The following is a 13,847-nucleotide window of genomic DNA, read 5'->3' as shown; positions in this document are numbered from 1 at the left end:
TTGGCCACAGTGCACAGCTTGTAAAATCTTAGTTCCCTGACCAGGGATTGAACCCATGCCCTTATCAGTAAAAGCATGGCATTCCTAACCACTGGACTGCCAGGGAATTCCCAGATGTATCTTGAGAAATGGCAGTTAATGCCATGGTGAATTGAAAACATTAAAACTTAAGCTCATTCACAAATGCAGGTATGTTTGAAATTTCAACTCAGTGTGTTCTACAGAGCTGTTAATAGGTGTTCATAAAGGATCTGTGTTCACTTTGGCAAATGGATCAGATAAATTTAAACAGAATTCTTTGTTGCAGGACTACTGAGACTTTGGGATGAGGTTTTATCACCGTGGCTTTCTCAGAGGAGAGCAGGTGTGTGGTCCATCACATACTAACAACTTCAGAGCCCCCTTTTGTGGAATAGGATGCAAAACCCATTATTTTCTGAAAGCAATGCCAGTGATTAGAAATAAGAACAAGAGGGACTTCCCTGGTGGTCCAGTGGCTACAACTCTGCTCCCAATGCAAGGGACCTGGGTTAGATCCCTAGTCAGGGAACTAGATCCCACATGCCACAACTAAGAGTTTTCATGCCGGAACTAAAGATCCCATGTGTTGCAACAAAGATCAAAGGTCCTGTGTGCTGCAACTAAGACCAGACACAGCCAAATGTTTTTTAAAAGAAAGAAGAACAAGAGGTATATGGAATCCCAAGAAAATGGCCAGGACTGTCAGGAAGCAAAGCTTTCCTGGTGCTTGAGCTTTCTAGGGGGGAGATCTAAGGACCACTTACAGCAGTCATCTAGGATCCTTGTTCAAAATGTTGATTTGTTGACCCCAATTCCAGGGGATGGGAGGTTGAGTATGGCAGCCTGTCTGGCTCAAAAATATGTATTGCCTTGCATGTGGAAATGTCTGCTTCTCATTCCTTTGGAAGCAGGAATACGTCCATAACATGCTACATTAAAAAAGGAGTTCTCAGGGCTGCCAACCTTACAGTAGAGGTTGAGTAGTAGTATATTTCCCCTACATTAGAAAAAAAAAAATGTCCCTCCCTGGGAGACAGTTATACTTCCTCATCTGTTTAATGTCAGCCTTAGCCATTACAACTTGGCAGTAAATATTTTACTGTATATCTGAAAGATTAAAAAAGAAGCATAACCACAATACCTTGATCACACCTAAACGTTTTGTAAAAATTTCCCAATATCAAATATTGTTCAGACTCTGCTGTCTCATTATTTTCTCCCTGATGAGCTGTTTGAACTAGAGAGCTGTACAGTTTCAAGGTCAACCCAATCTGATGGCAGGGTTGGCACTCTTGAAAAACCGAAGGAGTCAACTGAAGAGCTGGCCACGCCACTTCTGTGGGCAGTTGGGTTGGGGAGTTCTGTCTCTTACAGGCTTCCAAGCAGCTGACAAGAAAACCTAACGTACAAGAATCATATAAGTGAGAAGTTACATGAGAGAAACCAGAGGGTAGGGAGTTAGGAATGACACTATCAATACACGCCATCATGACTGACATACTTTGGGCAGAGCACACACTTTAAGCTTCTCAGTAGCCAAGGCAGAAAGAGAAAACTGGTCAGATCCAGCACCCACATTGTCCATCAGATTAACTCCAGGTACAGGAAAAACAATTCTTGGTACTAAGATCAGGTGAGAATTTCTTAGAAGAATCCTTTTATAAAAATGATACTGTGAAGTATTCTGATAATAAACACAACGACAGATGTTCTGGGGTGTGCCCAAACACCAGACTCCACAAGGTGTTTGTCTAAAGCTATAAAGCAGTTGAATGCATTCATACATATTCCGTGAGTATGGAATACATACCTTACGTTGAGGATGTTCACAGAGGCACTGTTATTCTAGGTTCCTGGTGCCACGCACCTGGAAATATATCCCAGTTTGCCCAGCAGAGGTCCAGTGTATGCCCTGAACCTGCCCTTTCACTCTCCGATAAAGCATACAGTCATCTTACTTGAAAGCACCTGGCAGACCTTGCGCTCCCCAACTCACTCTGTTCCACAGATGCACAAAATTCCTCAGGCCTACATGACAGAGACTCTCCTAGTATTTAGCTGAGTCTCTCCTGGTGGATTCTCCACACCTCTGTACCCAGATTCCTGGAGCTGAGTAAACACTTTTGTTTATGCTAACACCTGTATGAACCTGATCATTTGTAAGCAAGTGAACAAACCAGACAGGTTTATATATACAAGTCCCAGAGGGCTACACCTTTTAAAGTCTGGAAAATCCCCGTTGTAATACAATTCAGGAAAGGCAATTCTGCAAAGAACTGTCTTTTCACGCTGGGGGATAACTGATCCGGCTTCCTGAAGGAGTCCCAAGGGCAGCTAGGATTTTTCTTAGGAAGCCAGGAATTCTAGTATTGTACGTGAATACATGGGAGGCTACTTATTATTTTTGCTGCCTTCATTCCACCTCTGATAATCTCATTCTCAGAAGACCCTCTGAAGGCCATTCTGTTTCCAGTTCTCAGTCCACGTGGTTCTGGTGAAACTGAGCACACTTGACTTGGGGAGCGTGTGACCAGGTTTAAGCCAGTCAATATGCCATATTTCCTTGCCCTAGTGATTGATTCAGGGATGGATATGTGCCCAGCTAGCTGCTTTTGCCAGGAATTTTTGGAAAAATGCTTGATGCTAAGAGGATGTGACATGAGTTGACATGATGACCACGTTGCTACCATGTGACACCCGGGTCAGCAGGAGGCAGAATGCTCTGATCAGAAGCAGGTCTTGAGTATGTCATAAGTGCCTCAATGCAGCTGTGTCTCAAATCAGAATTACCTGGACTTTTAAATTATATGAGCCATTTTTGCCTAATAAAAATGAATTGGGTTTCCTATTGTAACATAAAAGACTTTACTGGCACAATAATGAAAACTCCAAATCCTATGCCTCCTAAACATGGCCAAGACAGATGGGCTATATTTCAAAGCAGAAAGTACCAGTTAACTATCAGAGGCAGAGAAAAACCAATATAATATACCTATGGAACATTTTGAGGACTATCTGTGGAAAATCTGTCATTTGGAAGTTGCAAAATGTAATAAAATGATCAAACTTTAATGGAATTGCTGGCAATGAGCTAAATACTGGATGCCATCTCAAGAAACAATGGTTTAATTAGTAGTTATTTTAGGCTATTTCTGAAATAGTTAATTAGGAAAGATAATATAGTCCATGGAAACCATTTCCTAGTTTGTGGCAATAAAACCACTCATCAATATCTAGGGTATTTAGATGCTTTCTGTAGTAGAAGTCTTTGAAAGCAAAACAACCCATTAGAGACAGTTGGGCTAAGAGAACTTTCTGAGGTAGAGGAACTAATTCTCATCAAGGAGAGCTAAACTAATGGTTTTAAATGGTCCATGTGGTTGAAAAAGCACTGACCTGGGAATTAGCCTAAAGTCTAGTTTCAATTCTGATACTAAATTAGCCCATTCATTCTGACCAAGTCCTTTCAACTTCCATGGGCTGTTTTCATTTGTTTTTTCTATAAAACAATTTAGATGATTAAAGTCTCCAGCTTTAAGATTATGACCTGGCAGTTTGCACACGGCCATTACACTCTCTCTTTGTAAACAGTAAGTATTTATCATATAAATCATAGTTTATAAAATATAGAAATCAGGGACTTCACTGGTAATGGTTGACTCCAAGCCTCCAATACAGGGGGCACAGGTTTGTTCCATGGTTGAAATTAAGATCCCAGATGCTGCGCAGTGTGACCCAAATAAATAAATATATAGAAATAATAAAAAGTGGCATTTATTTCATTTATCCTTGTATTTATATATTAATATAAACCCTGTTTTGTATATTTGGGCCCTTACTGAAAATCAGACAAAAATAAGGGTCAATGTCATTAAGAATTAAAACTATAAAGCATGGTGTTCACGTAATATACATCAATCACTCAGTGGGCACTTCGCTTTGAGTTGTAATAATATGATGCGTGTTCTCAAGATGCTTCCAGTGTAACAGTGGAGACAGATTATAGTTTAACTAAATGAGTGTTAAATCACAGAACAAGCACACAGGTTCTGAGTCTGCAGGAGGAGAATACTGAAGTTGGATTGTGAATTTAGAGAAGCCTTAGAGCTGACATAAAGGTATTTTAAAGGATCAGTGGAGAATTTTAGGCAGAGATGATCATGTATGGAACCCTGTTTTCATTGCGGAAATGGAATAGTTGGAAAATGAGTGTGTATATGGGTAAGTTCTGATTCTTCCCCTGGTGAATTTGCTCTATGAGCTATTGACAGCAAACACTGATTGGATGTTCTGTTGTAGGCTACCTTACATCTTCTCACATTTAATAAAAACTTTTTAAACTGCATCTTACAACTAAGGTTAGATGACAGCTAGGAGCTAGGATGGAGAAGGAAATGGCAAGCCACTCCAGTATTCTTGCCTGGAGGAGCTAGGAAAGGCAAAGTGAGGATTCCAAATTCTACTTGTTTCCAAAGCCTTTGATCTTTCCACGACTACCATTCCTTTCAAGGAATGAGAATTTTCTTCACAGCTCTAAAATACATAGATTCTGCACCCTCTCACTTCCTTCCCATTAGCTGCCTACCCATTAAGCATTTCCCCTACTCCAGTGTATCAGCTAGTGGAATCTTTCTCAAGTAGGTTACTGGAATTTTCTGTAGCACGTTTCCAATGCAGTTTTTTAGGACACGCCCCTAGATATTCTGATTTGGGATTGGATTGGGGGTCTAGAATCTATATTTTTAACAAGCATTTAAAACATGGGTCATGAAACTGGAGGAAACACTGGGCCAATGTCCTAGATCTACCCATTTCTAATTTTCTAATTTCACTCTGTTCTCCCTTCACAGCGTTCCTCTCAGGGTCTCTGGAGACGTCCATGCTGTTTTCTATCGTTTTATTTACTGCTAATTATAAACTTTTTTTGGTTTTTAGTTTGGCTGCCCCCAGTCTTAGTTGCGGCATGCAAGACCTAGTTCCCGGACCAGGGATCCAACCCAGGCTCCCTGCATTGAGAATGCCAAGTCCTAGCCACTGGACCACCAGGGAAGAGCCCAACACCACTGCTTATCGTGCATTTAAATTTACTCCCAGGACACCCTCGCCTCTCCCCTCTGGGACAGAAGCTCATGAAAAAGACGAAAACTGCGGTGCCTGGGCGCACCATAGGCGCCCAACATTTACTGAACCACAAAATCCACTAGGTACTATTATCCTCCAAACGGAAAACGTGGAGACTAAAAGAAATAATACACCGTGATAGCTTACAACGTACTGTTACTTTGGGATGCATTGCTTCCTTGCCCACCGCGTACCGCAGGCGGCGACAAACTCTCGGTCTCTTACTAAACTCAGCCTCCCTGAAGCGTGCTGCCGCCCTCCGGGCCACGCCAAATGCCTCTTAGAACCCAGGTCTGCTATGCTAAAGAGGCAGAGACGCGCGCCCTTTTCGCCAACATGGCGGAGCGGATCACGTGGGCCCGGGGCGGGGCTGAAACGCAGATCACGTGGCTCTGAGCGGGGGGTGATCACGGGGGCGTGGCCGCAGCATCGCGGAACCTCCTAGATCCAGGCTCCTCGCGGGCCACGCCCCCCACCCCCTTTGGGGGCTGGTGCGCGGCGGAGGGGTGGAGCCTTCCTCGTGACCTTTCACCCCAGCATGGCTGCGCCCGTGGGACTGGTGAAGTTCTGGCGACCCGGTAAGGCCCTTGGCGGAACGCTTGGCAGATGCGGCAGCCTGACTTCGGTCTTGGCCCCACGGCCAGCCTCCTGGGGCCTGCGGACCTGCTCGCATCCCTGACCTCGGCGGGTTGGCCACTTCCGCGCTGGTGGGCTCGGTAGCTTAGGCGTCCACAGTGGTCCCGAGGGATTCAGGGGTCCGCCTCCAGCCTGGGCAGTTCTCTGAGACCTGGTTAGTCTCAGCCTCCCGGGGCCTCGTTTTCCTCACTCCTGGTGCCTGTCTTGCCCAACCCGTGAGATGGGGAAAAGCTGAAGCGCCCACGCGTGTCCTGTTACCGCCCTGGGGCTACGCAGGGACTGGACAGGTGGTGCTGCTCAGGGTTTAGGAGTTCAGGTTAGGAAATCAAGACTGCCTGGATTAGAATTCTAGGCTCTGCCGTAGAGTAGGAGAGTCCCTTTGAGCAAGTTCCTTCTTAGCCTTAGCCTTCTCATCTGTGAAATGGGAGGAATAATAACACCCGTCATGTGGGCTAGCATAAGGAGTACGTGTGCGCGTTGTTTCATGTAGAGTTCAGTTCTCTTTAAAAGGGAAAGTACCGTAGTCTGTTTTAGGGTAATTTTTGTCCACCCCGCGTGTCTGCCAGAAGTGAACACTCCGTATTGGCTGTCACCCACTTCCCATCTTGCAGGCTAACACAGTCTCAGGCGCCAAATGATTTGCTTGTTTTGTTTGAATTTACTCATTAATCAAGATTTTGTTGAATGTTTACGTACCAGACCCTCCCTCCTCTTCCATCAGTTTCTTGTGAAAAACAAAAGTTTATTAATCATTGCCAACTTTTTTCCACCACTTGAACTTCTGTAGGTCTAGATGTGTAAAGCATATTGCAGCAAAAATGAAATAAGACAGAGAAGGATAATATAGGGGAAAGTTTTCAAGGGTATTTTAGAGTGAGTCCCTGAAATTCTGTCCATGCATATCAGTGATGCCGAAGAAAACCCAAGCAAGGGATGTGTTAATTCTTTTTTAAAATCTGTAGTTTGTCTCTTAACGAGTTTTATGATTTTATGATTCAGCATTTCAAGTCCTTAGCCAATTATCCATCCTGAGTTTTATTTGCAGCCAAAACTAAGGTCCAATTAGGTAATAAGATACTCTGTTTTATTTCTTCGAGCCTTTAATAACAGGTCAGCGTGTTAAGTGCAATAAAGTCCTGAATAAATTGTTGAAAATCAGACGAGGATACTCTTTTGGTTAAAGAACATGGGATTACTCTCAGAGTTCTGTTCCATTGTTTAGTTCATTCAATGAAGTTATACTTAATGGACACCTAGCCTTCTAGTCAGGAGACAAATACGGATGATCAAGACTCTGCTCTCTCTCAATTGTAATATGAAGTTGGATATCTTCTTTAAGAGATTTTAAAGTGAGACAGAAAAAGGGAGTGGTAAGGAAGAGGAGCTCTACTAGGATCAGACTGTCGAGACTATCCTGACTGCTGCTTTCTAACTTGGTGATTTGGAAAAATCACGCTCTATCTGTAAATTGGGCAAAGCACCTACCCAGAGGATTGTTTTGAGGATTAAATGAGAATACATGTCAAGCTGTTAGCCCTAGATACATATTTAACTATTATAATTCATGGAAGTATTGGAGAGAGGAGGGCGTCTCTGGTGGCTCAGACGGTGAAAGAATCTGCCTGCAATGCAGGAGACTCAGGTTCAGTCCCTGGGTTGGGAAGATCTTTTGGAGAAGGGAATGGCTACTCCGGTACTCTTGGCTGGAGAATCCCATCGTCAGAGGAGCCTGGCAGGGTCCAGTCCATGGGGTCACAGTTGGCTGAACGAGTAAGCACACACATGAGTAGATGAGAGGAAGAAGTTGAATGTGTGGATAAGATATCATTCGTCAAGATAGTGATATTTTTTGAGGTGAACCTTGAAGCACAAATAGGGCTTTGTGCCATGGAGAGGTAGGAGAATGGAACTCTAAAGGCAGAGTGGGGTGGTGCCTCAGCAGTGTCCAAAACACCAAAATAATTGAGTAGCATGCTGATGTTTAGTGGTAGGGTATGTTTTGGGGCGGGGCTTCCCAGGTAGCTCAGTGGTAAAGAATCTGCCTGCCAACATAGGAAACACAGGTTCATTCGATCCCTGGGTTGGAAAGATCCCCTGGAGAAGGAGATGACTACCCACTCCAGTATTCTTGCCTGGAAAATCCCATGGGCCGATGAGCCTGGCAGACTGAAGTCCATGGGGGTCACAAAAGAGTTAGATACAACTTAGCAACTAAACAACAACACAGCGTGGGGCATGACAGGACATGAAGCCAGAATGGTAAGTAAGGGCCTCATTTTGAGCAGTCTCCATGCAAGTTAAAGAATTCGGATTCACTGTTTTTAAGCCGGAGATTATATGATCTACTTTATTTTTGGAAGATAACTGGCATTGGTGTGTACAATGCTTCAGTTCAGTTCAGTTCAGTTGCTCAGTTGTGTCCGACTCTTTGCGACCCCATGAATCACAGCACGCCAGGCCTCCCTGTCCATCACCAGCTCCCGGAGTTCACTCAAACTCATGTCCATCGAGTTGGTGATGCCATTCAGCCATCTCATTCTCTGTCGTCCCCTTCTCCTCTTGCCCCCAATCCCTCCCAGCATCAGAGTCTTTTCCAGTCAATCAACTTGGCATGAGGTGGCCAAAGTATTGGAGTTTAGGGGAGGAAATTAGGGTCAGGGATGCCCTTAAGGTGCTACTAAAACCGAGGAGGGATATTGAAAACCGCAGTTCTGGTGTGTGAGCAGTAGGGAGGGACCTAATTAGAGAGAGATTTTAGAGGCAGGTATAGAGGAAGGTCAAGTCAGTAGTGACTCAGATTTCTGGGTTTGGTGACTATCTAGGTAAGTGGTTCTCAAATTTTGCTGAGTAGTTGAATCACTTGGGAAGCTTTTAAAAGCTGCTATTCAGTTTTACTCCATGGTGATAAATCAGAAGTCAAGAAGGGCTCAGAACCAGGCATCAGTAATTTTTAAAGATCCCCAGGTGATTCCAGTATGCATTAAAGTTTGGGAAGGTATCCAAACTGGTCCAGGTAAACTGTTTTCTCATGAACTGAGTTGGTCATGCATTTGGTGACACTTTCTGGACACTTTGTGCTAGTCACTTTTACTTATGTCATCTTACTAAGTGGTCACAATATCTTGTGATGGAGGTATTACTCTCGTTTTGCAGATGAGGAAACTGAAGTTGAAGGTGTGAAAACAGGATGCGAGAAATGCACAGTGAAGGTCAGGGGAGTGACTGAGGCTGGGCGCAAGGGTAGAGGAACGTGTGTCCTACAGGCTGGGGGTCACAAGCTCAGGCAGCTGCAGGGCCTTTTGGACAATCTATGTAAGTGAAGCAGCTGGGTGGAGGCAGTAAGGAGAGGTAGGAACTGTGGCACACTCAAGTGTGTACTGTGTCGATTAGCCTGAAGCGTACAACATCCTGTCTAAAGCAGGAAGCTGTGTGTGGTTCCACCCAAAGGTTGTCACATGGCCTCAACACCCAGATTAGAATGGTAAATTTTTACATGTTTTAAATGAACGATGAAATCTCCAAGCCAGGCTTCAGCAATATGTGAACCGTGAACTCCCAGATGTTCAAGCAGGTTTTAGAAAAGGCAGAGGCACCAGAGATCAAATTGCCAACATCCGCTGGATCATGGAGAAAGCAAGAGAGTTCCAGAAGAACATCTATTTCTGCTTCATTGACTATGCCAAAGCCTTTGACTGTGTGGATCACAATAAACTGTGGAAAATTCTGAAAGAGATGGGAATATCAGACCACCTGACCTGCCTCTTGAGAAACCTGTATGCAGGTCAGGAAGCAACAGTCAGAACTGTACATGGAACAACAGACTGGTTCCAAATAGGAAAAGGAGTACGTCAAGGCTGTATATTGTCACCTTGCTTATTTAACTTCTATGCAGAGTACATCATGAGGAACGCTGGGCTGGAAGAAGCACAAGCTGGAATCAAGATTGCTGGGAGAAATATCAATAATCTCAGATATGCTGATGACACTACCCTTATGGCAGAAAGTGAAGAGGAACTCAAAAGCCTCTTGATGAAAGTGAAAGAGGAGAGTGAAAAGGTTGGCTTGAAGCTCAACATTCAGAAAACGAAGATCATGGCATCTGGTCCCATCACTTCATGGGAAATAGATGGGGAAACAGTGGAAACAGTGTCAGACTTTATTTTTGGGGGCTCCAAAATCACTGCAGATGCTGATTGCAGCCAGGAAATTAAAAGACGCTTACTCCTTGGAAGGAAAGTTATGACCAACCTTGATAATATATTAAAAAGCAGAGACATTACTTTGCCAACCAAGGTCCGTCTAGTCAAGGCTATGGTTTTTCCCGTGGTCATGTATGGATGTGAGAGTTGGACTGTGAAGAAAGCTGATCACCAAAGAATTGATGCATTTGAACTGTGGTGTTGGAGAAGACTCTTGAGAGTCCCTTGTACCGCAAGGCGATCCAACCAGTCCATTCTGAGGGAGATCGATCCTGGGTGTTCATTGGAAGGACTGATGCTAAAGCTGAAACTCAATACTTTGGCCACCTCATGCGACGAGTTGACTCACTGGAAAAGACTCTGATGCTGGGAAAGGTTGGGGGCGGGAGGAGAAGGGGACGACGGAGAATGAGATGGCTGGATGGCATCACCGACTCTGTGGACATGAGTTTGAGTGAACTCCGGGAGTTGGTGATGGACAGGGAGGCCTGGCGTGCTGTGATTCATGGGGTCGCGGAGAGTTGGACACGACTGAGCGACTGAACTGAACTGAACTGAAATGAACGATTTCAAACATTTTAACAATGGCATGTGTGGGAACCTCATAGTTTGTGATCTCTACCATTTTGTGATCTCTGCCTTAAGATCTTTGTATGAGCTGCCTGAGGTTTGTGTAGAAAAAAAAAAATTTGACTTGATTTGTTAGTCCAAGTGAATCAGAAGGGCCTGGCCATTTTCCTTTCTTCATTCAGCAGATATTCAATGATAAATCAGTGTTTGACCACGTGTCTGGCACTTTATAGCAACAGCTTTGAAGAGTTTTTGATCCGACATATAGCAAGAAATGTGCTGTGATCCAGCTGGCACGCATATGTGTGTACACACACACACACACACAGTTGAAGAGGGTTGCACAAAAACAACAGTGCTTCTTGGAATGTACCCTGATACTTTCTGTTTTATTTCTAGTTTAGCCTGGTGGGCTGCAGTTCATGGGGCCACTTTGAGTCAGACACGACTGAGTGACTTCACTTTCACATTGGAGAAGGAAATGGCAACCCACTCCAGTGTTCTTGCCTGGAGAATCCCAGGGACGGGGGAGCCTGGTGGGCTGCCATCTGTGGGGACACACAGAGTCAGACACGACTGAAGTGACTGAGCAGCAGCAGCAGCATGAATGAAGGGCGAGTGGGACGGTGCCTCAGCAGTGTCCAAACACGAAAACACTTGAGTCGCGTAGCATATTAAAGAAGTGCATGAGTTTTACACCCCATTGATGTATCACCGCTTAAACTGAAAAATTGGGTTAGAAGGAACGCTGAAGAGGGGGAGGGGTGTGCTGTTACCAACCTTGTTTTATAGATGGAAAGGTGAAAGCCTTTATAATTTACAAGAGTTACACACTTGTTACTCATTCAAGCACTGAGAATATTCCCAAGGGAAAAACAAACCCTCGGCAGCCAGAATGGACCATGGGATGTATCGACAGCCAGGAAGCAGTCCTAGTTTGGCTGAATGGAGTCTTTTGTATGGAGGAGACATGCTCCTCATTGACTGACAGCAGCTGTTCTTGTAAAAGACCTCATAACCACATGTACCGAGGTGAACTTGGCTATAGGTTACAGACAGGAGGGGTGGGGTAGTCAGGAAGTCACCTGGGTGGATTAAATCTTGGAGTGGGAGAAGGTGAGACGTTGTAGGAGCAATGTTTAAAGATTCTAAGCACACTATAAAGGTTTAAAATGTGTTGAAGAGAATTCAGGATAAAAGCAGAGCTGATGAGGATAAGCTGTTTCTTTGCTCTAATTTTCTTGAGTGAAGATCACAAGGAATTAATCAGATGTAGCCACTCCAGTACTCTTGCCTAGAAAATCCCATGGATGGAGGAGCCTGGTAGGCTGCAGTCTGTGGGGTCGCTAAGGGTCGGACATGACTGAGCGACTTCACTTTCACTTTTCACTTTCACACATTGGAGAAGGAAATGGCAACCCACTCCAGTGTTCTTGCCTGGAGAATCCCAGGGACAGGGGAGCCTGGTGGGCTTCCGTCTATGGGGTCACACAGAGTCGGACACGACTGAAGTGACTTAGCAGCAGCAGCAGCAGCAGCGATAATAAGGGGAGAAAGGAAAGGAAATGTGCCTCTTTGAGTTCAGGCTTTGTTCCAAGTCCTGTTCTGTCTTGTTGAAAGGAAGATCAACATTTTGGCAAAAACAATATAGTAGTGCCCCACTTACCTGATTTTTGATGGTCTTGGACCTCTGGAACACGACTGTGTTCCTAGAAACGAATGGAAAAGGGATCAGAGAACTACAGTGGTGATTCTGAATTTAGCTCTGGGGGTGGTCTCTGGACCTCCAGCATTTTTGTGTTCTCATAAATTACTCTGCAGTGTATATTTCAGGAGATGGAGTTCATAGCCTCTATTAGATTGTCAGGGGGATTTGGGACCCTTCAAAAAATGTAAATCACTGGGCTAAGTATTCTGATCACAAAACCTTTGCACTTTTACATAGCATCATGGATTATGCATTCAGAAAACCTGGGTGATGATAGTATTGGGTAATTATTCTTGAAGCACCCCTCACAGAGGGCTATGAACTTCTAGGGAGGGTTTTTATTAATTCCCAAAGGTGACACTCTCTTGTGCTGAACAAGTCTCACTTTTAGAGATACCTTCCTTATATTGAGTTGAATTCTGAACCCTGTACCATTTACTTACAACCCTTGAGTTCTGTCTTGGGATGCACGAACAATTTGGTGTGACAGATTACAGGGGCTGATCATAAAAATGGGACCCATGCTGCTCTGAAGGCATTTTCCTTTGTAGACTAAGAATCCATAGGACCTCGAACAGTTTTTCAAACAGGCAGGATGTAGCTTCCCTATTCTTTTCCTCCCTGAGCCCCAGTTTGTTACTGTTCTTACCAAGAAGCCTCTGTGGTAGGACTTGCTGGGTGGTCCAGGGGCCAAGACTCTGCTCCCAATGCAGGGGAGCCCAGGTTCAATCTCTGGTCAAGGAACTAGATCCCACACGCTGCAGTTAAAATATCCTGCATGCTGCAGTGAAGATCCTGCGTGCTGCAGCTAAGACCCAGCACAGCCAAATAAATGATTAAAAACAAAAAAGAAGAAGCCACTTTGGGTATCTGGTGTTTAATCTGCTCAGCACAGTTAGACCAGCACTTCCTTCCCAACCACTTCAGTTCTGTGACTCAAATAGAAGCTGCCAATTATTGTAGCCCATTCCAGGGCCATGGTTGACAGGATCGGGCCGGGCAATGGCCTTAAACTGGGGGAAAGAAAGCCGTCCCCACCTTCCAAATAGCACACACCTGGGACTCCCGGTCCCCCTCCCTGGGTCTTTTTCCATCACCACTTGATGCTCTAAGTCTTCTTCCTTTGGAAGGAAGAATAAGAGAAGCAAATCAGCTGCTCAGAGGTGGGGACTGCATCTGTAGTGTTCACTGCTGTATCTCTGGCAAAGCCATCTTTGTTCGGTGGGTGAGTGAGTGAATGATTGGTGCAGAAACTGTGAGCCTGAGCTCTGGCATTGGCTGCAGCCTTGATTCCAGCTCCTGTAGAGAACCCAGCCCCAGGGACCAAAAGGAGCTTGTTAAGAGGAGCAGAGAAAGAAGGAGAAAGGCCAGGCAGTGTTTGAGTCCCTGGTACCCCTTGACCCTGAACCTTGCTGCCATCCTGCGGTGTTAGGATTCTTCATTTGCTTCAGCTAATTCCTGGTGGGTTCCCACCACTTTTATTAAGAGTTTGGTAATAATCCCAGCCTGATGACCACAACTCAATACCTTGTCCTCTGTCACGTACAGTTGTGTGTAAACAATTTGGAGCCCAATGGGACTGCCATCTCCTT

The 13,847-nt window shown here is 44.8% G+C and overlaps 1 protein-coding gene and 1 non-coding gene across 2 annotated transcripts in view; both read left to right on the top strand.

Annotated features, from left to right (window-relative positions):
* The first annotated feature begins 891 nt into the window (after positions 1-891).
* LOC129535374 (small nucleolar RNA U109) lies at positions 892-1,026 on the top strand. The gene has a single exon (XR_008681641.2). It is a non-coding gene; the product is annotated as a small nucleolar RNA U109 (small nucleolar RNA).
* Positions 1,027-5,634: 4,608 nt separating this feature from the next.
* Positions 5,635-13,847, top strand: part of DHX35 (DEAH-box helicase 35) — a 69,544-nt gene continuing 61,331 nt past the window's right edge. The window contains exon 1 of the mRNA XM_055437348.2: positions 5,635-5,720. Coding sequence (XP_055293323.1) covers positions 5,681-5,720 — 40 coding nt within the window. The 5' untranslated portion in view covers positions 5,635-5,680. The remainder of the gene's footprint in view (positions 5,721-13,847) is intronic.

The sequence above is a fragment of the Moschus berezovskii genome, chromosome 15 (genome assembly GCF_049115385.1).
Source record: "Moschus berezovskii isolate FMDL1 chromosome 15, NW_MosBer_1.0, whole genome shotgun sequence".
Lineage (NCBI taxonomy): Eukaryota > Metazoa > Chordata > Mammalia > Artiodactyla > Moschidae > Moschus > Moschus berezovskii.
The sequence above is the reverse complement of the archived record's forward strand: the minus strand, read 5'-3'. Positions and strand labels throughout refer to the sequence as shown.